We start from the raw sequence: 26,718 nt of genomic DNA, 5'->3' as shown, positions 1-26,718 counted from the left end.
GATACTGGGATGTTGAGGCGACTTAAAGTTACATAATAATGATTAAGCTCTATCTGTAGATAATTTCATGTACTTGTTTTGCATGTAGAATTTTGGAGCTGGAGTTATGTTGCTTTGCACAATTTATTTTTAGTTTTTGAAGGTGGTTAGTGTCTACCAGAAGGTTTTTCTTAGCATGCATAAGCACCTTCTTTGCGTGGAACACCTGGTTTCACCATCTCACAACTGTATCTTCTCATATACAAGATTAAGGCCATCATATTTAAGAAAAAGTTGTGAAGTTCAAGGTATAAAATATGTAGCCGTAAAATCGTAAGCTCAATTTTTAATGCAGTGCTTAAATATTGAAGTTACAATTTGAGAGAAAAGCAAAGCTTTGACTGGATTTTACCTTTGAATAACTCACTTCATAGTTCTGTTAAGTTAAAAACATAAACAAAAGTTTGGTGTGACCTGAGACAGTTTTCTGTCTTACTTTAGACTGCTTGTAAAATAGGGTGACACAGCTCATCAATTCACTACCAGTTGGTTTTAATTATTAAGTTTCAGTTAAATTGCCACTGGGGATGGGAAACTTTTCTTCTCAATTAAATAAGTGCAATGCTGGGCACAGATTGCCAGACAGATTGTTTAGAAAGGTGGAGGCTAAGTGTCAGTTCTGTCCCAACTTTGGTCATGTTTGCCATCCTTTCCTCTGGGGAGGTGATGCCCAGGTCTCTGATGTGCTGATTGCTCCTGTCACAGACGCTGCTGGGGATGTATCGATGCACAGATGTACCAGGGGAGTTTGTGTGGCAGCCTGGCACCTTGACACAAGCTGTCACCAAAGGTCACTGGATACTTCTGGAGGATATCGATTATGCTCCTCTGGATGTGGTATGTAGCTTTATGTTTGCTTTAAGGTACCACTCTTAATGCCCATGGGGGCAATTTTGGGGGTCTGATCATTCTGTAACAGCACGCTGAAAATGCTGCTCCTTTAGAAGAGGTTAGAAAGAATTCACCCTGACATATTTGCACACCTCATTAGTTTTTGTCTTTGCTACACAGTAGTCCTGACACTGACACTGATGTCAGATTTCACTCTGAAAACTGGAATTGACACTGATAATGAGTTGATTTAATAATGTTTTGGTGTTTGAAACCAAATGTGACCCTAAACACCACAGAATATTGTCAATATATGAGGCTGGTGCTGTTAATTTTTGTGTGTGTGTTTTGTGTGGGGCTTTTTTTCCCTTTCCATATATTTTTTCTTACATATTTCTTACATATTAAAAATGTATTATAACTTTTAACAGATTTCCCGTTTTTTTGGCTTCAGAACAAGTAGTCAGTCAGTCATCCTTGCCTCTTGTAGTAGTGGCTACTGAAAACAAGTCATTTTGCAAGAATGATGTGGTAGAGATGCTTTGCTGCATACGCCTGCTGGATATTCTGCTGGTTGTTTCCTTTCATATCTGTTCCCTAAAGCATCCTTTGTGTGACTGAACAACCTGTCAGTTTGTTTATTAGGTTCTAGGCTTCTGACATAGAAATAGAAAATTCGTAAGAAAGCAAATGAATACTGCTTTTATGTACAGGCAGTTCACTGCTAGGGGGTCATGCACTTATTTGCTTCTGTGGACTCAACTCATTGCAGTTATGATGAGCATACCCTGAATAATATCCTGCATTCATCAAATCTCTTTCTTCAGGTCCTTCCTGCAGGCATCCTGTCTGCTTTCTCCATATCAAAGGATCTCTTGTGTGTTTCCCTCTGGGCTGAGAGGGTGGTGTGGTCATACCTCACTTCTTTCTTTCCACCACCATTACTGTCCTTCCCTAGGGAAGGGCAGATTCTTTAAATAGACACCAAACTCTCTTGGGGTAGCAGTGTATACAGTGGAAAAGGCTGATGTTTGAGAATGGCATCTTTGAAACACAGGTCGTCTTTGTTCAAGCAGATGAACAAAAGAAAACTTCTGATCTGATTGTGTCTAATAAGTAATTTGATAATTTAAAAATAAATAGTTTTAATTTGGGCTTGCAGTGTAAAGGCTGTCATTTCCATTCTCTTATAATTAAATTCTGAATACAGGAGAAAGAAAGATAAGTAAACGTTGCACCTTTGACTTCCACTGCTAATTAAAATTGCTGGAAACTCTGCAATTCCTGTTAGCATCACTTGGAAGTGTATCTCTGGGAATAGCAGTTGTTGGCAATGTAATGGTGCTCAGTGGCATTGCTCCAGCATCTCAAATGGGAAATAAGTGTGGATGGTTGTGCTGTCTGTTAGTGTCACCAAAAAAAAAAAAAAAAAAAAAAAAAAAAAAAAAAAAAAAAAAAAAAAATTTTACAATTTTCCTCTTTCTTTTCAGATCTCTGTGCTGATTCCACTTTTGGAGAAAAGACAGTTACTGATTCCTGGTCGTGGTGACTGTTTAAAAGTAGCACCAGGATTCCAATTTTTTGCAACCAGGAGGTAGGTTTGTAAACTTAAATGAGATTGAGAACACGGCAGTTGGGAAAGATGGGACAGGAAGGGCTTATGGATATGATTGTCTGGTAAGAAATACTGGAGATATAAAATCTATGAGTGAAATAGAAATGAAGGCCAGCTTTGAGATGTAGGCATGGCAGGCAGGAAGACGGTGATTAACTGGAGATAGGTTGAAGGACAGAAAACAAAAGGACCCAAGAATGCAGGCCATCTCCACCCTGCCAAGGCATTAAGGAAAAAGTAGATAAGAAGAGTAGTCTTTAGAGTTTAGAATGATATGGTAATTTGGTTCTTATAGGTTGCATGCAGTTTGTAGGTTTTGTATCTTGTGCCCCCCGGTTGGTCGCTGTAAATTAGAATATTCAACACAAAAGGAGATATAATGTGTTGTAACAAGGTCCTCTCACTCTTACTCTACTACTCTCTTGCTCCTTCCCCTCTCACCGCTCCTTTTTCCCTGCTCTTTTCCCTGCACACTATTACCTCTCTTACCTCTTTGCCCCTTCTCTTGCCTACTCTCTCCCTCTGCTTCTTCTACCTCCCTCTCTCCCACCGCCCTGACCCCGGCGCTCTTTTTACCTCCCTTACCTCATACCCCCTCTCTCTGTCCCTCTCTCTTTGGGGCTTCCTTCAGCCGAGGCTGGTGGCTGAAGGCAGGCTCTCTTTACCCACGACGCTTGCAATAAAACCACGTGTTTCTAGAATATCTCGGGTCTGCAGAGTGCCTTGTCTCTGCTGTCCACGGATGCCCCTACACACGGCTATCCTTTTTTTAAGTCTGAGGTACTTTTTAGTACAAGGTACTTGTGTAGGAGTATTTTAGCAATTTCCAATTAACAAGCAATATAAGTCACAGAAACTGAACATTTTTGTTTTTTCACTTGGAAGCAGCCCTGGGGTGGATCCCAATCTTTTTACAGAAAAATTGCTTCATCAAGGCTGAAGGAATGGAGGGAGGAAACCTACAAAACCAACTCATCACCAAGACAAAATACCACTCTTAGGAATTAATGCGTGAAAAAGGTTTATTATTGATAGCTATGAAAGTTTTGAGTCAATATAGGTGTTTGTAATGTTTTCTAACTAGAAAAAGTTAGTTCTGTCTGATTGCTTCACTGTAGTAGTAGCTCCTGCCTCAGATGTCAAAATGACTTTTTGTATAGAAATACATTGTATCAAGGTTAAAGGTTAGGAGGTCTATATGGGGAATGGCAGTTACATAGTTTTTCAATGTTTTTTGGTTTATTTCAAAGCATTTAACAAATTTTCCTGGTTTTGTCTTACTCTTTAAATTTGTTCTTCTGATCTGTTTTTTCTGGAATCGAGTCTTTTGTATTCAACTCCTTTGGTTGCCTCATTTCCTAAGAATTTTTGATTCTGTATGCATGGTTGTCATGGTTTAACCTCAGTCAGCAACTAAACACCACACACAGGTGCTGGCTCACTGCCCTGCAGCAGGATGGGGGAGAGAGTTGGAAGAGTAAAAGTAGGAAAAATCATGGGTTGAGATAGAGTTTAGATAATACAAAAGCTTTCCACACAAACAAAGAGACAAACCCAATCACTACGAGCATCCCCACCCTTCTTTCTTCTTCCCACAGCTTTATATGCTAGGCATGACCTGATCTGAGCTGGAATATCCCTGTGGTCAGTTGGGATCAACTCCCCTGGCCATGTCCCTTCCCAACTCCCTGTGTACCCTCACCCTCCTCTGCTGGGGTGGTGCTGGTGCTTTTCTGTGAAGCAGGAAAGGCTTTGCCTCTCTGGAAACCCTGCTCGGGAGTAGTTGAGACATCTCTGTGTTACCAGCACTGTTTTGGTCACAGATGGAAAAACACTTCCTCACAGCAGCTACTATGAAGAAATTTAACTCTATCCCAGCCAAAACCAGCACATCAATGAACAGTTTGTATAGCAGGAAATTATAATTTTCATTAGGCTCTTTAGACTAGATTCTATAAATCTGCTGCAGTTTACAGCTGGGAAAAAGTATTTAACAATCAAAACCTAACACAATACAAAAAAGAAGAAAAAATTTAACAAAACCCCACCAGAAAATAAAAGCCAAACCACAACCCCAAATCTAATGGTTTGCATGTGCAAAGCTGCTTCTACAGTGGGTAAAAACACATGGCTAAATAGTTATTTCTGTAGTAAAAGAACAAAGGGAATGAAATGTATGATGGAAAGAGCTGAGTCTGGAGGACGAGGAAGAAAAATTGTGCAGAACTGTGGAGGGCACAGAGCTGAATATGCTTTTCTTGCATCTCTGCAATAAGATCATAGATCACTTACAGTATTTCACTGGCCACTTTTGTCAGGTTTCTCCCTTTACAAAGGATTCTATATGTTGCTTCTGATCGGCAACTGACAGTAATTTAAGTCTTTCTGAAAGTATTTCTATGGAGATTTTGCCATATAGGAAGAAAAAGCACTGTGATAACAAGTAATTTGGAAAGCATGGATAGGCAAGGTGGAGTACATGACAGTACGGTGACACAGTGTCATTTATGCCTCTTGCACTGTGCCGCAGCAGCTTTGTGTAACATGTTTGATGCACAGACATGCACTGAAAATGCTGAATTCTTCAGCCAACACTCCACATGCTGTGTTTCTTCACTGTTGTTTTGATTTAGGATATTCAGCTGTGGTGGAGGTTGGTACAGGCAGCAAAGCAGCCATGCTGCTCTTCTGGACAAATACTGGACCAAAATACATCTGGATAACATGAGCAAAGGAGAACTCAAAGAGGTACGGGGGTGTGTTGCTCCACTGTGGCATGTGAATAATGGTTTCGGCTTTGGGTAATAAATGTTTTTCAGTAGTTAATTGAATCCTTATTTTATCTTCAAGTTCTACAATAGACCCTTACAATTTCAGCATTGTGCTGCCAGTTTTGAAGTAAACAGGCAGTTTGTCAGGAAAATTCGAAGTGAATTGAACAAAGATTCCTGGAACTTGCCTTGACAGATGCAATTGTGCTTTGTGTGGGTCTAAGAATCAAATTTCTTTGCTGCTTATTAGCCCACAGACACTTGAAAGCAGAGAGAAATAGCAATAAAGAAAATTAAGCTTACTCTAATTCTGAGTTCGAAGCTTTGAGCTGAAAAATAGTTGGTCAGTTATCAGTTAAACATAATTGTTTCTATTAACATCTTTCTTTTGTTAGCATCTCTGGGAGGTATTTGCTTTGTGTAGTTCTTCAGAAGATTAAAGCAGCCCAGGGCTCATATGAAAATAGAATTCTCTGGAGATTCTCCCTGTGACAAAGAGCTCAGAACAGGATCTGATTCTTAAAGGCTCTTGGCTGAGGGAGGAGGTAGTGAATAGTATTCAGCAGAAGAGTTGAGGAGAAAGTTCTGAATTTTCTAGAAAGGAAAAGATAGGTTTTTTTAGTAGAATTCACTTACTCCTTTGGACTCGTTCAGCAGCCAGCACAATTTTACGTGGCCTTAAGTATCTGTGGTGTTTTCTTGTCATTTGTCAGCTAATTGTTAGGAATGGGGCAAGAGCAACTATCAAAATCTTACAAAAAAACAAAACTTGAGTGTTAGCTCTGTTGCTTACCACATGGTTATTTTTATTCTTTTTCTGCACCTTTGTAGCTTAAGTCACAAAATTTGATAAATAAAGCACTAAAATTCCGCAGTAGTAATACAAGAGGCAGTGTTGGATAACACCCACCTGCTTGCCTTCAAAACAGACTCATGTTCTTCTTGTTAATCTTAAAAGTCAGTCTGGCAGGGTAGGACTAGTTTTCCTGGCCTGTGTTTGTGAAAAGTAAATTTGGGAAGCAATATTTTGGTTGGCAAGCTTTGGTGGAAATAACTGAGCTGAAAGGAAATTACAAAAGAAAAATTATCCCCTTAATGTGCCTTTGTCAGCACAGTCAATAGACAATTTGAATGCTCAAATGAATTCAGTCATAAAAAGATGGGTGGGAGGTAAGGACTTCTGTAATCAGCTGTAAAGTTGTATGGTCGTGGTTTGGGTTCAGATGGGATTGAATGTATGTTTTGTTCTTTCTGTTGATGTTTGTGCAAATATATTAAATGAATTGGAGCTGAATTGAGTCGGCAAAGTTTGTTTTTGGCATCAAAATCAGTATCATAGTAGTCATTATTTCTATTTTCTTCAGATATGAGATTGCAAGAGAGCAGTTTTATGTAGCTTGCTAGCTAAAATATCTATGGAAGCATCTCCTAGTAAAAACTGGGGTGCTGTTGGTTTCTTTCTCGTGCAGATGGGCTTTTTGTTATGTTGGGTTTTTTTCATTTTCTTTTTATTTTTTGTTTCTGGTTTCAGGTCCTCCAAAGGAGATACCCCAACCTTGCTCTCGTGACAGATCACTTGCTAGACATTTTCATTGACCTTGCGGGAGACAAGTATCAGGCACCAGAGCACAGTGCAGCTGGCTCTAGTCAAATGCCAGAAGCAGCATCAGAATGGAGATCAGAACATAAGAAACCAAATCTGGAAGGAAGAGAGCTATCTCTAAGGTTGTCTTTTCTTCTGTGTTTATTGGAAGTCAGCTAGCTACAGAGATGAAGGGTTTATTTTCATTGTTTTCCCTATTTTTTTTAAAAAAATAGTGAAAACTTGCGTAATTAAATGCGAATTTTGTAAAAACTGGGAAATACTCTTTTTCTTTTAAAACAATGATTTATATTTATATTATCATTTAAAGAAGGTCATTCTGGATTATTTAAACTTCCTGTTTGCTATGCTTACTTTTTGGGAGACATGGGGGAACAGGGGGATTTTGTCATATGCAGTGCTTAGTTGGCATTGGGCCATATGAATTTATTTTTAATTATTGTTAACACAAGATATCAGTACTAGTTAAGAATTGGAAGGAGCTATATAATGTTCTCTCAGTAGCTAGAAGATAACGTTTTCAGTAACTGAGGATATTATCTAGATTATTTCATGCTGAACACTCTCAGCATTATAACTTAAGGTGACTGAAAAGAATTGTATCTGTAATGTACTGTTAATTTCAGAAATTCTATGATGAAATGTAGTTTGATGCTGAATTATTTCTTCCTCTCCTACCAAATGTCAGTTTTAATCATCTGGAATTTCTGTAACCAGTAGTGCTTTGTGAATTAGAAAATGCTAGATGTGGGTAGTATCTGATATTTCTGTGTAGCATAAGAGTATCAGTTTTTTCAAGAGGGAAGTTTGCTTTTCTTGCCTTTTTGAAAATCTTGTTGATGGTAAGGAGCCTGTATCTTGAAAAAATGGGGCTTTATGCCTTTCTGGATTCTGTAATGTAGCACTTTTTTGAGTGTTTCAGTTGCCTTATGATTTAATGGAGTATGTAGTATCTGCTTGTAAGCAATGTTGGTCTTTGTGCTCAGCTACTCCTCAGAATTATCATCCTCTTTGTGTCTTCCCATGTACAACTTGCACAACAACTGCACATGCAAGTGCCAAAAGATGATGTTGTGACCCAAGTTGAACATGAAAGAGGGTGCTGTATATTTTTGCATGTTTGTACCAAATATTTTTGGTTTTTTTCTTTTTAGAGACCTACTGAATTGGTGCACCAGGATTGCTTACAACTTTGACAGTAATTCTTCGACCACAGCAGTGAATATTTTTCAGGAGGTGCTGTAAGACTTGATCCAGTTGATCCCAGATTCTGTTGTTGTTTCACAAAATGCTCTCTTTGGGAATTTGAGATGGGAATTTGTTTGTTCTTGTTTGAAGCAGCTGAACTGTAGTTGAAATGTTTGTGATGTCTATGATCAGAAGCTTTGTTGCTACTGGGAAAGTTGTTTGCAGTAAGGTGCTAAAAGAATTTACTGCTGTTGTACAAACAGCATGGTGCAAAATAATTTTAACTGGTAGAAAATGCGATTGCACTTGGCTGAGACCTTTGTTTTTCTTGTAATATAGGGCTGCTTTTCTACTTACCTGTTCATCAGTTTAGAGTATAAGTTGGGGGACTTTTTGGGTGTGCATCTGTCAGAGGCAGTTTTGAGATGTGCAATCTTATAATGTTATGTCCTTGTCCATTTTGGTCCATTCCTCTAAAAATAGCTTTTGTGACTGGGCATAGAAAAGTTTTCATATTTGGTATAAACTCACTACATTACAGAGTTTAGAAGTTCTTACTGCATCTTTCTGAACTCTGTTGTTTGAGTCAATCACAGGATGGTGAAGTAGTTTTATTTACAGTGGTTGGATTGGATTTGAGTTCATTTAGATTAAGATGGTGCTTGTCAGATAAAATCATACAAAACTAGTTTTCAAGAAGTTGATTTTTCCCCTTGACAGGCATTGGACTGTTTCACAGCCATGTTGTCCAACCAAGGGAGCAGACAGAAAATGGCTAAAGTTATTGGAAGTTACCTAAACATTTCAAAAAAAAAGGTATGTTGAGCTACAGTTAACATGGTCTTTGTTGGTAGTGTTCTATAGCTTGCTGTAAGACATTTCTATGATAATTTGAAATATGTTATGCTATTTTTTATTCAAAATTATGCCCGTCTCTTTATCCCAAACAGGTTTTTTGCTTTCTGTTCATCCCGGGATCTGTTTTTCTCCTATTTTATATCCAGCTGCATTTTTTTCTGATAGTTCCAGAGAACTGTTTTTAGATCAAAAATGGCTGCATTTTTTTTTCTGATAGTTCCAGAGAACTGTTTTTAGATCAAATGGCCTCATGATGCAAAAGAAGGATTTCACAGCTGGAACAGCACAACTGCCTAAGCATATCATACCACTAGAGGCACAGAGTAGCAAAGAATGTGTAAATTTTTCTTAGGTAGTTTACAGTGAATGTTAATCACTTAAAAAGAGAGATCAGAGAGAAACATGGTCTTTACTAATTCTTGTTCTGTACTCGCTGATTACATAATCAGCTGCCTCTTTGGAGCTCTATAAATAACAGAGTTAAACTAAATAATTTCTTTGTCAACTATTTCTGACTGTAGAAGTCTGCAAAGCAAATTTCCTCTACTGTTACTTCAAGTTGACAGATGAATCCCTGAAACTTCTGTGGGTATTTCTCTTTGTCCTTCTTTGCATTATTTCCTTAAAGGAATGTATTATTCCCTGCAAGTGGCAAAATACTCTTGTTCACACAAAGGGTTTTTTTAAGGGAGATGATTTGTTTATTGTTAAAATAACTGTGTAATTCAATTTTTTTAAATTTGTGTAGTTGAACTACCATGGAGGTAGGTGAAGTAGAAATACAGTGGCAAAGACTATTACCAAGTTACTAAGTTAAAGTTGTTTGTACAGATAAAAACACTTCTGAGGTCCTTCACTTCCGAGTCCATCACTATTTTAGGTGATGATTATGTAAAACCTGCAAAATACAGAATTTTACCATTAAAAATTAACTTGATGCAAAGTAATACTGGTAGCATGGCGTGGGTGTTCTTACTGTGATGTAAGCAACATTAGTATTGGAAATGCTGGTGCTTTTTTCACAGGTGGAGTACTTCTGTGAACTCTATAAACCGGAAATCTCAATACGGGAGCAAGAAGTCTCTGTGGGAAGAGTGAATCTTGTGAGGAAGCAGATCCAGGCTCTTACTGTACAAAGGTAGAATATTCCGTAGTTTCCATGTGAATTGAAGTATTTTGTGGTAAATAGAATAGACTGCAGGTCCCAGGGTTAAGGAAAATGCGAATTGGGTATTCTCATTCTAATGAAAGGAATGTAGAGCTCTTTTCCTTGCAGTCTTCTTACCTTGTGTATTTTTAAGAGTGTCTGCATCATGCTTCTGGCAGCTAAAGCATGAACATTTTCAGCTTCTTTGAACTAGAGTGTCTTCAAAGCAGTGTGGATCCACAGCTGTTATAAAAAGATTTTGATCTACTTTTGTAGAGAGAGATTTTTGTAGTATGTGTTGCTAACTTCATTGGCCAGGAAGTTACTTGGAAACCCTGAATTTTTAGGTTGTATCTTGAGAAAAAGAAGTATCTTAAAAGGATATCTTAGAATTATTTATTTTCAGACCTGTATTTTAAAAAATCCTAAATCAAACCACTCCACTAAAAAAATAATGGAGGCAAAATTGAAATTAGCTCCTTGATAAATCTTAGTCTTGAGTAACTTGCTTTGTTTTTCCAGGGCAAAGCATACCTTTGCTGCCACACGGCCATCTGCAGTACTGATTGAACAGCTTGCAGTGTGTGTTGTCAAAGGAGAGCCTGTGCTTTTGGTTGGTGAAACAGGAACTGGCAAAACCTCAACAGTTCAGTACCTAGCTCATATTACAGGTAAATAATGTGTGAAAACTGCAACTTACATGAAGATAATTTGAAAAACAACAAAGAACAAACCCACGAGTTGATGGTGCTTTTTGTCTGTTTCAAGGACACCGTTTGAGGGTTGTCAATATGAACCAACAAAGTGACACAGCAGATCTCTTAGGGGGGTGAGTCACTGAACACTCTTTTGTCTGTTCTGCAGAGCAAATGGGCAGTATCTATTTCACAGTACGATAAAAATCTTCATAAACATGTTTGCATGCAGAAATCTTCTTGTCCTTGCTGGAGAGCAGAGCAGTTACACTGAATTGTGTGTAGAGGTGTGTGTAATGAAGTCATTCAAAAACACAGCCCAGTGTCTTTAAAGATGGCTAAACTGTTCAGTATAAATCTGATGTAATATTCACTGGATGTATTGTTTAGTAGCATTACAAATAATTTGCTTATCAGGGTGTTCCTGTCTTTATGGAATCACCTCATGAGGTGCATTTAATTATGTGCAATTCTTTTTAGTTCCTTAGTTGAGTAAAAAAATTCAGAAGCAAGGGTTCATCCCTGCAGCTTATTCTCGTTTCAAGCAACTGGTTTTGGACTTGTTTTCTTTTTTAAGTTCACAGATGACTGCCTCACATAAGTAATTACTCTTTTGCTTCTCTTCAGTTACAAGCCTGTGGATAACAAGTTGATCTGGCTCCCTCTGCGAGAGTCTTTTGAAGAACTCTTCTCTCAGACGTTCTCTAGGAAGAAAAATCAAACATTCTTGGGACACATTCAGACTTGCTACAGACAGAAACGTTGGCATGATCTGCTAAAACTAATGCAACATATTTATAAATCTGCTATTAATAAAGAAGTTAAAGAAAATGCATCTGGTAAGACTTCAGTTGGATCACACACACATTAATGCTATACCGCTGCAGAGGATGACTTTTGTTGTTTTCATTTGGTTTTGTTTGAGGTTTAGGGTTTTTTTTCCTCCCCCTATATTACATCATTTTTTTTCCTGGTTTTGAGACATGCACTGTCAACATTGCAACAAGATACTCAGAACACTGAATGTCTTGTTAGAACAGTGTTGTTAGAACAGTGGTTGGGTTTAGTTTTGTTTTGCTTTTTTACTCTTTTTCCAACTCATCTCTGCTGTTAGCTATGTCTGAGAGTGTGGAGACTGTCTGCCCTGTGCTACCTTTGACATCTGGTCTCCTGAGCACTTGTTAGCTGTGCTGGTGAGCAGTCTTGGTTGTTCGTGTGTCAGTCTTCTATGTGAATGCGTTCATATCAGCCCTGGAACCTGCTTATGTCTCACAAACATGTCCTGTTTAAAAAACAAAGCAAATCAACAAAACCAAAGCCAAAGTAATAACTGTTTCAGGGTAGGAATTATTTTTAAGAGCTTGCTTTTGTCTTGGTTCCTTGTCAGTGATGCTGGCTTGCCTAGTGCTTTATTGTTCCGTGTGGTTTTGTCTCCAAATAAGTTTTTCTTCTTTTATACTTTGCAACCTATTTTGGGGCTTAGATGATGTTGGTACTTTGCCTTGCATGGAGTTGTTTCTGGTTCTAGACTAGCAGAACAAGTGAAGTTGTAGCTTTCATTCAGTTTGGGCTAAATAAAATTAATTATGAACTTCATCCCCACTCCTCTTTTAACTGGTTCTTCTGAATATGCAGATACTAAAATAAATGCCCACAAATCTAAAATAAAAAGAAACAAAAGAAAGTTTAAACAACCCTTATTGCAAGAATTAACAATCCTAAAATAAAGACAGGCTGAAATCCGTAACTTGCAAAGTTTCTTAAGGAATTTTGATGCTGTATGTAGCTCAGGTAGTGATTTTAACAAATGACTGAGATCAATGCTATAGTAAGTATTGTAACTGATAAGCAGTAGTGTTTTAATTATTGATACTGAAGTGTTCATAGTTAATCTGTTCTGTCATAAGGGTTATAAATTTGGGGGTTTTTTGTTGTTTTTTTTGACATGTCTCTTTCTGTCTCTGGAAATTAAGAGTGTGGTAACAGTCATGCTGGGACAATATAAGTATTTGTTCCTCATCTGGTAACGAACAGTAAAGTGTCTGAGTGCTACAGACATATGCATACAGTTAAATTTAAAAAAAACCCAAAAAAACACATATGCACAAAAACAAAACAACAAGATTAAATTTTTTATTATTATTTGTGGTGTGTCATCTGCAGGACTTGAATGCTTTTGCTCGAGCTTACTATTGTATCTCTCCGCTTGAAACCACTTGATTAAAATACTGTTGTCAAACATTTTTTTTCCTATTGTTCTGATGGTAAAAGCTTAAATTTGTTTTGTTTGCAGGCTTACCGCTGAAGGAAAAGTGGGAGGCATTTGGTCTTAAACTGAATCATGCTCATCAACAGATGAAAATGACAGAAAATTCTCTTCTCTTTGCATTTGTTGAGGTATTTAGATATTTGCATTTCGATACTAGGAGGAGTAAGAAGTATTTAAAAGACTGCAATCAGTATTAAATAAATAGCTTCCTGGCAAGAGCCTTGCTGTGAAGTAAAATGTGTTCCATGATAACTCTGTGAAATGAAGTGTGCAGATTCAAGAAAGCAGTGGTGAGATGGACAGTGAGACGCTGGTTTGTGGTAGCACATTATTCAGTGCTGTAAAACAGGAATTAGTCTGGTATGATAAGAGTATCAGTATGTCATAACTTCTTTTCAACTTTAGGAGATTGGAAAAAGCTTCTTGATCAGTCTCCAGTAGGTCTTGCTTCTGTCTAGGGATTCCTGTGAAGGATTTAATATGAAGAATCTGTGCTTTTTCTCTAGAAGTGATTTTTCTAAACATTTCAAACCCATAATATGTTTTAATGACGTTAAGTGTGATTAGGAGAAACCATGAGGTTTATTTATGCTTGTTTATTGTCACCCTGATAATCTGAATATATGCTCTTAAATTTCATGTAAAGCGTGTGAAATGTTGACCAGTCCTCTATAAAAAATGTATTTATGAGTAGTTGGAGAATCTCTGACTTAAGTATAGTTTTAATTAATAGGGTATAGATTCCTTAGGAGCATAATAGTGCTTGTGTCTTTGGATTAACTTTATTCTCATGTGGTGTTAGTGATATATATGTACCACAGTGGTAGATTGCACAAATAAGAGATCTTAAATCTGCTGTATTTGAGGCAATCTAACTGGTAACTGACACAACGGTATGAGAACTGTCTGACTTCTGTGACTGGCATTTTGCTCTTCTTTCTTTTATTGAGAGAGAGCAGTAAAACTGCTACTGCTGTAAAAGGTCTGGAATTCCCATTTGTCTAATCAAGCCATAGATTGCACACCAAGTATTTCCAGTATCTGAATGCTCCAGTTGACACTTCATTGCTGGCAATGTGATTAACAAACTGATCTTACTTTTAGGGTACTCTGGCGCAAGCAGTAAAAAAAGGAGAGTGGATTTTATTGGATGAGATTAACTTGGCTGCAGCAGAGACTTTGGAGTGCCTGAGTGGTTTATTGGAAGGATCATCTGGGTCACTGGTGTTACTAGACAGAGGAGACACAGGTACTATTTCTATACTTGCTTATGCAGTATCTTTGTATCCAGCTGAGTTCCCTATCCTGTGTAGCTCAAAATAAGTTGAGATCATTTACCATTACAATGGGTTTGTGCGCAAGAGAGCAATGTGCTCTTTGTAGATTTCATACTTCTTTGCAAGAGGTCGCAAACACTGGTGTGTTCTCAACTGTAGGAGCTGCTGTGTAGAAAGTTAACTCCTTTTACTGATGTAAAGATCAAAAAATGCAGATGCTGAATGCTGCTCTCAAGAGCTACAGAGAGAGGGAAATTTTGTGTGAGCATCCCTGGCTGGATTTTCTTCCTGGCCGAGGAAAGCACTGGCTATTGTTCTGAAAGAGACAAAAGGAGTTCCAAGTTTAGGGCTCACATAATTTTTGAAACGTTTTGTGTTGTTACAACATCTTGCTGCACACAAAAATGTCAGGGCTTCACTTACCTGAGGCTGTTGTGAAGATGCAGGTACTTCTGATAAAATCACATGGGATTATTCTCAGAAAATTTTTGATGCTGACATTTTTAAGAAAATGTAGTAATGCAGCAATAGAAAGTTGCCTTAGATGAAATACACCATATTTAGCATATAAATATGCTTTGTTTATCATGAACTTTGTCTTTTATTTCTGTTTTGCTTTAGAGCCTCTTGTCCGTCACCCTGATTTTCGCTTGTTCGCGTGCATGAATCCAGCTACAGATGTTGGAAAGAGAAATCTTCCTCTAGGAATAAGAAACAGGTAGGAAATACTGTTTCTGGGACAAACTAGTCACTATCTTTTTCAGAGTTTAATTAGTTTCAGGAGTTGACAAGTGAAGAATGCTTTATCTGAAGCCTGAGAATGCAAGTCTGAACTCAAATTTACTGCCTGTGAGAGATGTATGGTGAAGGTTTTTTATTAAATAGAATCGGCAAAATACTTTTGTGAAGTAGGTGAGCTGTGAGCAAATGGTCTAGGAGTAGTGTAGGGGGTTGTCAGTGGGGGCAGGAAATTATTATTCTTCACAGTTAAGCTGTCAGCACCTGAGAATGCTACTGCAGCAGTTTATATTCCTGCTGGGAGTAGTAAAGACAAGTTAAGTGCTTGGTGTCTGTTTAGCAGCCTTTCTCTTAACTCAGAAGTGTTGATGATCCTTGCAAAAAGCTGCATATCCAGGCTTGTTCACTCAAAAGAAAGGTGGTTTGCATGGTGTGATACTCAAAATATTCGATGCCTGGTCTCAAAGCATATAAGCTGTAGCAAGGCAATTGAAATTGTGGTCAATCCATTCTTCAGTACCATCTACCTGTTCCTGTAGATTTCCTGCTTGAAGCAGTTTCCCTAATGAGTGCCAAAAGTTGCATATATATGTTCCTTCCCAGATTCATAAGCACTCGGTAAGACCAGAGATGCACCAGCTATGTGTAAATAGTTGTTTTTAGTTACTAGTGGCAAAGCAAGGTTTTATTACTATTGGCTCTCTTGCAGAATAGTGAAAGGAAAGAAAGTGAGTGTAATACAGAAGAAAAGAGACTTCAGCATATCTTGCTAAGTGTAAATGAATTTATATTTCTATTTGTCAAAAACACCTATTTGTCAAAAATAACTACTGCTGTGTCAGTACTTCATTGTTCAGACTGTAACATTTGAGTATCGATTGGAAATGGTTTTAAATTGTAATTAAAGTCACATTGTTCACTTTCAGTCTAAACATCAAACTAATTCAGATAAATTACTTGAAAGTATTAGTAATACCTTATTTTTCAACTACTCTGGTTTTTGTGTCTGTCTGTGGGTTTGACAGTCTATAGATCTGTAGCTTTAACAATCAGTATTCTGTTACTTAAAAATTTAAAATGTTATATGCCATGAGATTTATATATAACATGATTTTTCAATATGGTCAGGTGTCGTAAGAGTTATAGATTGATTTGATTCTTTCAGGTTTACTGAGCTTTATGTAGAAGAACTGAGAAATGAAGGCGACTTGCAAATTCTTATAATGGATTATCTGAGAAGCTTGAATGTGAACAAAAATACAGTAAAAGGAATTGTGAAGTAAGTTGACTGTAATCTTTTGAAAGTCTTGATGAAATAACTCACAAAAAGAAAGGATGTGACTGTGGTCTGTGGTTAGAGTGCTTTAAGAAAGCTGTCATGCTTCCCATGTGGCAGTTTGCATAGCTTTAGGAAACAGAAGAGTGTAGACATCCATCTTCTTAATTCTGCTGGTTTCTGTATTTGTGGGAAGGAGATTGTTATTTTTTTAAATTCAGAATTGTTTTCTTGGTGACACCAGTTAAATAGCATTGTTGTTTCAGTCCTCTTTCACATCTGAGAGACTAAAATGGTTTGTTTTCTGTAGATAATTCCAAAGAAAGTCTTGTATGTTTGTCTAGGGTTACCTTTTTTTCTCCTAATCTAAGGTGAACTATTTTATGTTTAGAATACTTGGAGTTTATCATTACTCTGTGTATCAAGTTGTGTCAAAAATATGGTTCTAAAAATACTCTGTTGCTTTGCTTCACTGGCTGTACAGATGGCAGAGCTTGGCATGGCTTTCCTAACCTGGAGCTTTTAAGAAAAGTAACAGTTGGGGATAAAATGAAGTGTTCATACTTGGGGTTTAATTCCTTGGAGCAGTGCTCTGATCAGTAACAGCTCTATGTTACTTTATTTTTGCAGCTTTTATTTGTCTGTGAGAAAGGAAGCAGAAACCAAGTTGGTGGATGGAACTGGGCACAGACCTCACTACAGTCTCCGTACCCTGTGCAGGGCATTGAGATTTGCAGCGTCTAATCCGTGTGGCAGCATAACACGCTCCCTGTATGAGGTGATTACCTGGGCTGGCATTTGTCTCAGTGTCTATTCCCTACAGAGGTTGTTTGGGTAAAGGATGATCTTCTCTAAGTTCAGTATTGGACAGAAATGGTTCTTTAATCTGTATGTTTTTTCCTTCTTTTTCATGTTTATCACTGAAAATAATTCTTCTTCTTAGGGCTTCTGTTTGAGTTTCCTGACACAGCTTGACAGAGGTTCTCACCCGGTGGTTCAAAAGCTAATTTGCCAGCATATAGTCTCTGGCAACATCAAAAGCCTTCTCAAGCAGGTAGGCAACTAAGATTATGAAGAGCTGTCCAGTATTTAAAGTAGAATTTTGAGTTGTCTTCTTTCCTTTTTTCCTCTACATTTCCTTCTTGCAGTTGTTTTCCATTTTACAAAGATAAGAACTAGAAAAAATAATACTATTCTTTTGTAGTTTTTTACTTTGCTTGAATGTTGATATGTTAGCTGGTTTACTTGTTAATTTGAAAAAATATGAATAACTAAAGTACTGTGGAGTGTGGGCAGCTCAGTGCAGTGGCTCCAACTGTAAAGCTTTCACAGACTTTGGAGGAGCTTTCTCAGGCTTTATATTTTTAGACTCTGAATGCAGAACATATGGATATGAAGAAGCATCTGTGCTTTGTCTCTTATGGGAAAGGAAGAATGTCACTAGTGCTGGGAACCCAGCATGAGTTTGCATGGGGTATGGGGAAGCCAGTTAAAGAGAGGAGTATTTGTTTCAAAATAAACCCTTTCATGCTGGAAAACGTGTATAAATATATAGAAAAGATGAAAGCAAAGATCCTGCTTGTAAATGCCCTTCAAAATTCAGTGCTAAGACCCTTGAGACATTCATATCTTCATGCCACTGGCAAAGAATCCTGCTTCATGACCCTGAAATAATCTGGTCAGGTTTTTCCTGTCATTTGCATTCTGTGACAAGGAGACAGTGTTTACTGCAGGAGTGCTCAGGGATTAATTTAAAATTACTTTAAAGAGTATGTAGCAGTGGTGTAACAGTAGTTCTTCTCATTAGCAAACTGAAACCCGTTTGTGTAATCTGTTATTTCTGTCATGTCTCCTTAGCAAATACCAAAACCTCAAGGAGGGAGTTTTATACTTATAGAAGGATACTGGATTTCGGCTGGGGACAAAGAACCTACAGTAGATGAGAGTTATGTGCTCACCCCTTCAGTTAAGCTTAATCTGAAAGACATTGTCAGGGTTGTGTCAGCAGGGTAAGTGTTTCAACTTTTTAATCAAAACAAGAAGTTAAATGTATTTGTTTAGGCCTTGAGTTGTTGGTACTCCTCTAATCTTTATTGTTTGGTTGAATAATGTGTATTTGCCTTCTACTTTACAGTTAACTTTTCATTATAGAGTGGCTTGAAATTTACACATGTGTTTCTTGTTTCCTTAAACCATCTTACTGCATTTCCTAGTTTTATTTAAATTCCAATCTAGAAATTTGCAGTTAGAATAACCTGCTTATTTCTCACTGCCATGAAAAGCTCCATGGGTAGCTGTTAGCATCTGGGAGTAAATGTATTTGTATTTCCCTGTTAGTGTGTGACCTTGGATGTCCCAAATAAGTTAACTAGTGGTGTTTTAGTAGTGTGGTTTAATAACATTGACATCTTGTGCATGAGAAAGACATGGCTCATACTTCTAACCCACTATTTTGGTCATGGCTTTTAGGACTCATCCAGTACTGATTCAAGGAGAGACCTCTGTTGGTAAAACCAGTTTAGTTCGCTGGTTGGCTGCTGCTACTGGGAATCACTGTGTAAGGATTAACAACCATGAGCATACTGATATCCAAGAATATATTGGCTGTTACACGTCAGATGCCTCTGGAAAGTTGGTATTTAAGGAAGGTAAATGAGCATGTTCTTTATACTCCAAATTCCTGTCTCTTTTCAGTGGCTGGGTTCTTCCTTCATTTATGATTAACTTGTCTGGTTTATTACAATGGAAAGATGACCTATCATAAAGTTAGTAGTTGCACCTAAATGATAATCACTTGTGTGAATTTCAGTGAATTCTGAAAAGTTCATGTCTGTCTCATCATGCTTGTCCTGTCGGACCTAAAGATGATAAGCTAACAATTTAAACAATACTGTTGATTCCTTCTCTGGATTAGTGTTTATCCTGAATGCAATGGATTGCTAAAAGTAAAAGAGTGCGTGCTTCTATTAGATTGGCTTTATAAGATTTTTAAGTAGGAATTTTTCTATTCCCCCCAAGGCATTCTCATAGATGCAATGAGAAAGGGCTACTGGATCATTCTAGATGAATTGAATTTGGCTCCCACTGATGTTCTGGAGGCTCTCAACCGCTTGTTGGATGATAACAGAGAGCTGTTCATTACTGAGACCCAGGAAGTTGTCAAAGCTCACCCTCGCTTCATGCTGTTTGCCACACAGAACCCTCCGGGTCTCTACGGTGGCAGAAAGGTCTGTATGATCTATTCCTTTTGGGTAGCTGAGATTTTAGGGAATTAATCTCTCTCATACATAAAGTGTGATGTGAAAACGTTTTGATGTATAGCATCATGAATCTCTCAAGAGGGAGAGAGTTGATGTGACTGTGGACTGTCAGTACAGCTGGGCTCTGTTTAAGTGAGTTGCTGGTTTCATGGATACAGAATTTCTAATTAATTTTAGGTAGTTGAGATTAAAGTGATTTAGTGAACCAGAGTTCATATATATTGTACTTAAATCAGCATTTCTTGTCCAAGAGCACTGGAAAAGTGATTCTGCTTAGGCTGTAGAAGTCCATTTTCTACTGTTTTTTGTCTGGAATAGGTAGTTTTCTTCACAGTGACTGGTCTGGTGCTATGTTTTGGATTTATGATCAAAACAGTGTTGATTGCACAGGGATGTTGTAGTTATTGCAGGGCAGTGTTTGCACAGATTCTAGGCCTTTTCTGCTTCTCACACTGCCCCACCCACTTGTGGGGTAGGTTGGAAGTGCACGAGAAACTGTGGGGGAACACAGCTGGGACAGCTGACCCCAGCTGCCCAAAGGGATGTTCCATGTCATGTGCTCAGCAGTCAAAACAGGGGGGAGGAGGAAGAAGAAGGAGAGTTCAGTGTTTGTTTCCCTAAATAACACTGGTGTGTGATGAAGCCCTTATTTCCTGGAGATGGCTGAATACCTGCCTATTGATGTGAAGTGGTGAATGAATTCCTAGTTTTGCTTTGCTTGCCCATGCAGTTTTTGCTTTACTTATGAAACTGTCTCAGCCTAAAAGATTCATCTCTTTTACCCTTCCAGTTCTCTCATTGTAGGGAGAGTGTTTGTGGCTTTGTAATGCTTAGCTGCCCAATACCCTTAAAACACCAAATCCATTTTAAAGCTTTTGTCCTCATCCTGACTGTCCCTTATGCATTCTTTCAATGTTGATGTGTATGTTAATTTGTATGCTATGACACTATCCTTATTTCCTTTGGATGTGTAGGGGAAGATCTATGAGCAATATCAAAGGAAAAAGTTCAAGCAGTAGTGTGGTCTCATATTTTAGGTTTTGTCCAGAGCCTTCAGAAATCGTTTTGTGGAGCTGCATTTTGATGAACTGCCAAGTGCTGAACTGGAAACCATCCTGCACAAGCGATGCAGTTTGCCACCTTCTTACTGCAGCAAACTTGTCAAAGTCATGTTAGACCTGCAAGTATGAGAGTCTTCTTTCTTTTAATATAAGAAATGCAAATATACTTCAAAGTAACATGCACAAAGTAATACAAATTCCTTCAGGGGGGAGGTATTATTAACTGAAGGATATTTAAAATCCTAAACCATGGAGAGAGCCCACTAAGGTACTAATTTCAGTGGTTAAAACTAAGACTAGTGAAAGTGATGTCATATTTGGGAGAAAGGTAGGAGGGAAAAAAAAAAACCCACAACCAACAAAACCCAAAACCAACCAAAAAAACCTCAAAAAAACCCCCAAAAACCAGACACCTTGGGATTAAATGTGTGGACTTATCCCATGCTCCGGAGCTAAAGTACAGTATTGGATTTGTAGGGGGTCTTTGGGTCATGTGAAATACAGTATTATTTTTAAGCAGTAATTTTGGATATGTTCAGACACTCCTGTATTCAATTAGCATTTGACACTTTGTATGTAGCTAAAACTACCTCGTATTTAAAAGCAATTGCTGCAGCACAAACTGGATTTTGTTTTATTCCAGGTACCTATTTTATTCTTAGGAGTTTTTTTAAAAATTATTACTGTCTAATTTATTTCATTCCTGATGTTCATCAAATACATGCCTAAAAGAAGTTAGCGTTTAGGAGTTTTGATTCTACTTGACTTTTTTTTGTAGTTATTAGTAGAATTTTCTTGTTGCAATGTCAACTGCAGAGAGTGGTGATTAGCTTTGCTTGAAGTATTAGGACAGGTTGATGAGAAAACAACTCACATTTTGTTCTTGTGACAGTCTTACCGCAGAGGTTCGACGGTGTTTGCTGGGAAGCATGGATTCATTACCCTGCGGGATCTGTTCCGCTGGGCTGAGCGGTACAGGCTGGCAGAGCAGCTGCAGAATGAGTATGACTGGCTTCAGCACTTAGCAAATGATGGTGAGCTCTGCTGCCCCAGCTTTTTTGAGTGTCTGTAGAATCACTTTCCAGCCCTATTTCTAAGGTGTAAATTTTTGTTACTGATTACCCAGCTAGTAATTGCCTTCTCTCTTCCTCTGTTTTGTAGGATTTATGCTTCTGGCTGGCAGAGTCAGGAAACAGGAGGAGGTGGATGTTATTCAAAATGTCATTGAAAAACACTTCAAGAAAAAAATACATCCTGAGTCTCTTTTCTCAGTGGAAAGTGTCAAAAAGCTACTGGGTGAGTTTCCTAGAGGGACCCCACTGGTAGATTGCTAGATGTGACTGAAGCTGATGGATTGCTTTATATTGTGCAGCTAAGTCTTCCACGTGGATGCCAGTAATGGACAGAGATTTTAACCATGTTGTCTGGACTCAAGGGATGAGGAGACTTGCCATCTTGGTGGGACGAGCCCTGGAGTTTGGTGAACCAGTACTTCTGGTGGGAGACACTGGGTAATCTTGCTTTTTATGATGTTCTTGGTAGTGCTGTACCAGCTGCTGAGCTGGAGACAAAATGATTGTGTGGGGTTCAGTGCTGCTTTGATCTGGGACATTTGAGCATGTCTCATGGCAGACTTGCAGCTGCTGTTTTTCACAGTTCCTTTTTTGAGGGGGAAGCAGGTGCTTCTCATTTAACCTGTGACTCTGATGGGTCTATCTGCATTGTGTAACTACATAGAAGTTATAAAAGTAGGAAAATAAAAGTGAACTGACTTCTGTCCCCAGCTTTACAAGGTGCCCTGTAGAATCTCACTGTACCTCATGGGCGTAGCTGCTTTTGGGGTATTGTGTCATTTTTCTCTTGGAGAGCACATTCAATTTGCATGTTTTAAGAGCTTGAATATAGTCTTGCTACCACTTCTCCCCCTCATATGGTGTAGAGGAGGTGGTGGAAGTACATACTGTCTGCTCTTGTGCTGGTTATAAAAATGTAGAGTAAATGTTTATGGAAGAGAAGGAAAGAAAAATGAAAGAAAAGAGAGAAGGAAAATTTACTTGGGTAGTAAATTAAAACTAGATACTCACCAGTTTGTTCCCTCAGACTTAGGCTTGGTCTAGACATGTAGCATTTCCGGTTCAGTGATATGTTAGGCTGGTTGAGTATCTGTAAGGGAAAGCTGAAATAAATTTGACTTTGAACATGCAGAAATCCATCAATGCAGCTATTGATTTAAATTTAATTAAAGGCCTTTTGTGCAAGTCAGCAACAGTTGTGCTAAAAATGGCTTCACTTTGCATACATTTCTTTTAAGGGATGGAGCAGAAGAAAGTTTGCATGTTTGGCCTTTGCCTCATAGCTTTCTTCAAAGAAAGTATGAATCCTGTCCAAAGTGAGCTGATTCTTTGGTTTTGCTTCTTTTTATAATTTATGCTTTTCAATTAAATTACTTGGTTGCAGGTGTGGTAAAACTACCATTTGTCAGATCTTCGCAGCATTAGCAAATCAGAAGCTGTACTCAGTGAATTGCCACCTGCACATGGAGACATCAGACTTCCTGGGAGGGCTGAGACCAGTCAGACAGAGGTCCAAAGACCAGGTTTGTCTTGCACCAGTAATACTTGGTTGGTGTGACCATGGAAGTACAAACTAGCTGTTACAACTTCTCACTTTCTTTTTCCATTTTTTAGGAGGAATCTGATGGTTCTAGGCTCTTCGAGTGGTGTGATGGACCTCTTGTTTTAGCAATGAAGGAGGAGGGTTTTTTTCTCCTTGATGAGATTTCTTTAGCTGATGATTCTGTACTAGAGCGACTTAACAGGTATGTCTGGAATGTGGTAGTACTAAGCATCATCAATGTGTCTGTTCATTATCCAAACATGGGTGGGGTAAATCTGACTTCTTTTAGGCACATTTGTTTCCTGACTTAGGTGAGCTGCTCTCTTGCTGAAAAGGATAAAGGTACAAATAAAACTTGAAAGAGAAATCTCTAGCAGTATCAATATTTTCAGCCTGTCAGTGAGCTCTTGAAATTATGCATTTTGTCAAATCCCAGAATCTAGTTATTCCCCTCTTTTGTGTGTGTGTGTAAAGAAAACCCCCAAAACAACTGAAATATAAATTTAACTTCATTATCTGTTTGCAGCAGTATCCCTCATTTTAGTCTTTTCTGTTACCCATTATATTGGTTAAAAGAAAATTCATCCAGGCAAATTGGTATGATTTTCATTTTTAAGTTTTTTGAAGTGTAAAACAAAATTTAAAATAAGCAATATTTTTAAACCTTCTCTCTAGTGTTCTTGAAGCTGAAAAGACATTGGTTCTTGCTGAAAAAGGTGGTCAAGATGATGAGGAGAATGAAGTAGAACTATTAGTTGCAGGGAAGAAATTCCGTATCCTTGCAACCATGAATCCAGGAGGTGACTTTGGGAAAAAAGAGGTAAATGTCAAAACACCTGGAAATACAGCATGCATCTTCTGGTCATACTGACCATTAAGTGGTTGGAGGTGCAATGCAAAAATGCATCATGCCAGTTCTGCAATGCAAAAATGCATCATGCCAGTTCTGGCATCCAGTGCTTTCCAGTTGGCATCTGTTTCTTTGCTCTAAAGGAGGATTGGGGTGATTCTGTTTTCTGCCACTTCTGTGGACTGTCACTTTGGCAATTTAGATGAGTACTCAGGAAAATGTCAAAGGAAGCTTCAGGCCTCTAAATACTCTGGTTAGGCTTGATATGTAGAATATTCAAGTACAAATACCGTGATTTGTGAAGTAAGTAAATCCAGCTTTCTGGAGTAGTACAAAGTTGCATAGCAGATTTTTCTCCCTAATGCTATTCAGAAAGTGATGGTCGTCTTGTGTTTCTTGGTGAATAATAAACATCAGATCCCAAAAAGGCTTTTTCATTAAATGAAAATATTTGTTTCTAAAATTGAGAATTAAATAATTTAAAACATGTTAAAGAAAACCCATAAGACAACAAAACCCTACAACTTTTGAGTGTTGGTCTCTAAAAAAGAACCAGAAGCTGTTTTACTCCAAAGAAGATGGGTACTCCATTTCAAGTGGTTTTTGGAGTAGAGAGCCACTCATTGAAGCCATGTGTTTAAACAGGATTTATTTCTGGATTGCATTTTTGTGCTACTAATTTTTGTTTGACCAATTCAACCGAGGAAGAGAGGAATTAGAGAAGTCAGTTATAATTGAAGGTAAATTTCCATGTGGTGCTTTGCTTCTGTAAGCAACGCGAGATTACAGAGCCATTGTTTGATGCATGGTGTCCTGGAATGAAATGGAGCTTTGGTGCTTGCAAACCAGCTCAGTTTCTTCCCGTATTCTTCTGAACTTTCTTTACCACCCATTTCCTGCATTGGGGCCACTACTAAAAGTCTTTAAAATCCTCCTTCTTTCAAAGATTTTCTTAGAAAGCATCTCTGTCAAAATTAGATGGAAAGATCTGTCTTACTCACTTTATTTATTGTTTAAAGTACAGTGACTACAAGGCTGTTGTTAACTGACCTTTAGGTAAGATGGTGTAATGAGTCTTTAATTGCTGTGTCGTGTCACTCTGCTTGTTGGCAGCTTTCCCCTGCTCTGCGCAACAGATTCACAGAAATATGGTGTCCACAGAGCAATGACCGGGATGATTTGATACAGATTGTAAAACATAATCTTCATCCAGGATTGTCTCTAGGTGCAGTAAACCATGAGGGTAGGTATTTCTGTGTGTTGGTATTCAAATATTGCTAAGAAAATAAGGAGTTTGGAGGCTGCCAACCTTTCTTTAGAATGTACGCCACAGTCACCCTTTTCCTGCTACATTTCTCCCTGAGGACAGTATGATACATTTTGGACTTTGTTGTTCATTCACTGTGTATGTCTAGCAAGAAGTAAGCTCAAGGCTGTGTTTACTTCACCATCCATGTAGGTGAACTGCTCCCTGCCCTTCAGTGTCCCAGCTTGGTTTTAATAAAGAGTGTTGAAAGAACTGGCACTTCTCTTTCTGCCAGCAGCTTCACTGTTAGTATTAATCACCTGATGCTTTCTTGTTATCTGAATTTAAAAGAATCTGTAACAGCAGGTCAAGCAGGAGTTTTCTCTAATTCTGTTTCTAGGATATGGAGTAGCCATCCAGATTGCTCATGCAGCTGTACCTACTTTGAAAATGTTTATACAACAGTATAGTAGATGTGACAAAAAGTTGTAACTCAATTTTTTTTATTTTTTTTTTTACATTTTTTGTAGGGGCAGATATAGCAGAACTCATGATGGACTTTGTTGAATGGCTGACTAATCAAGAGTTTGGTCACCATTGTATTGTCAGTGTTAGAGATGTCTTGGCCTGGGTTAATTTTATGAATGTCATGGCAGAGGATGAGTTGAGTCCTGCCAAAGGATGCAGCCACCTTAATGTTTCTCCAGTGATGTCTTTTATCCATGCTGCATGTTTGGTGTACATTGATGGAATAGGATCAGGTAAGTCTTCAGTGCCCATTTGGTAGCAGAAAATATGAAACTGTGTATTTGTATTAATATTTTTAGTCAAATGCAAACAAAATGCTTTGGAGCCGCATGGGACTCTTCTTGGAGGAGTTTTCACTTCCATTTGACAGTCTCCTGTATGTCATGTGCCCTTTCTGTTTCCATAGCAAGAGTTAGAGTAAAGAGCAAGCAGAAGTAAATTAGAGGGATTAATAGTATTCCAAAGGCTAGCACACAAATTAATAAAACCTGTGGTTTTTATTGAGTGCTCTGAGCTGATACAGTACTTGAACACATGAGCACGTATTATGCTCTCTATCCCCCACTCCACATGTCAGCATCTGTCTGTGCTGGCCTGTACCATGCACATAGCTGAGAATACATCTTTGTGTGTTTGCTGCAGGCCTAGCTGATAAGCAGTAGATAAGGAAGAGGAGGAAAAATTAAAGGCACAAGAAATGCCAGAAAAGAAAGCCTGGGTGGGGGGGCTATGGCAAGGGATCAGGGTGATTGTGACAGTAGAAAGGGGGTTGGAAGTATGGTGTCCTTAGTTCTGTTGCTCCCAGAGCAATCTGTCCATGGTAAATAGTACTGGGAGCACTGTCAAGCAA

General features: G+C 38.2%; 1 protein-coding gene across 1 annotated transcript in view; it reads left to right on the top strand.

Annotated features, from left to right (window-relative positions):
- Positions 1-26,718, top strand: part of MDN1 (midasin AAA ATPase 1) — a 94,079-nt gene that overhangs the window by 11,679 nt on the left and 55,682 nt on the right. The window contains exons 7-34 of the mRNA XM_066315141.1: positions 745-876; positions 2,361-2,464; positions 5,119-5,233; positions 6,788-6,981; positions 8,014-8,095; positions 8,768-8,863; positions 9,931-10,043; positions 10,575-10,723; positions 10,821-10,881; positions 11,375-11,586; positions 13,041-13,144; positions 14,121-14,265; positions 14,915-15,011; positions 16,197-16,310; positions 16,938-17,085; positions 17,251-17,361; positions 18,165-18,316; positions 18,777-18,955; positions 19,326-19,534; positions 20,605-20,751; positions 21,521-21,662; positions 21,790-21,924; positions 22,001-22,139; positions 23,086-23,224; positions 23,316-23,446; positions 23,920-24,064; positions 25,208-25,337; positions 25,871-26,101. Of these exons, the coding sequence (XP_066171238.1) occupies positions 745-876; positions 2,361-2,464; positions 5,119-5,233; positions 6,788-6,981; positions 8,014-8,095; positions 8,768-8,863; positions 9,931-10,043; positions 10,575-10,723; positions 10,821-10,881; positions 11,375-11,586; positions 13,041-13,144; positions 14,121-14,265; positions 14,915-15,011; positions 16,197-16,310; positions 16,938-17,085; positions 17,251-17,361; positions 18,165-18,316; positions 18,777-18,955; positions 19,326-19,534; positions 20,605-20,751; positions 21,521-21,662; positions 21,790-21,924; positions 22,001-22,139; positions 23,086-23,224; positions 23,316-23,446; positions 23,920-24,064; positions 25,208-25,337; positions 25,871-26,101 (3,856 nt within the window). The remainder of the gene's footprint in view (positions 1-744; positions 877-2,360; positions 2,465-5,118; positions 5,234-6,787; positions 6,982-8,013; positions 8,096-8,767; positions 8,864-9,930; positions 10,044-10,574; positions 10,724-10,820; positions 10,882-11,374; positions 11,587-13,040; positions 13,145-14,120; positions 14,266-14,914; positions 15,012-16,196; positions 16,311-16,937; positions 17,086-17,250; positions 17,362-18,164; positions 18,317-18,776; positions 18,956-19,325; positions 19,535-20,604; positions 20,752-21,520; positions 21,663-21,789; positions 21,925-22,000; positions 22,140-23,085; positions 23,225-23,315; positions 23,447-23,919; positions 24,065-25,207; positions 25,338-25,870; positions 26,102-26,718) is intronic.

The sequence above is a fragment of the Sylvia atricapilla genome, chromosome 3 (assembly GCF_009819655.1).
Source record: "Sylvia atricapilla isolate bSylAtr1 chromosome 3, bSylAtr1.pri, whole genome shotgun sequence".
Lineage (NCBI taxonomy): Eukaryota > Metazoa > Chordata > Aves > Passeriformes > Sylviidae > Sylvia > Sylvia atricapilla.
The sequence above is the reverse complement of the archived record's forward strand: the minus strand, read 5'-3'. Positions and strand labels throughout refer to the sequence as shown.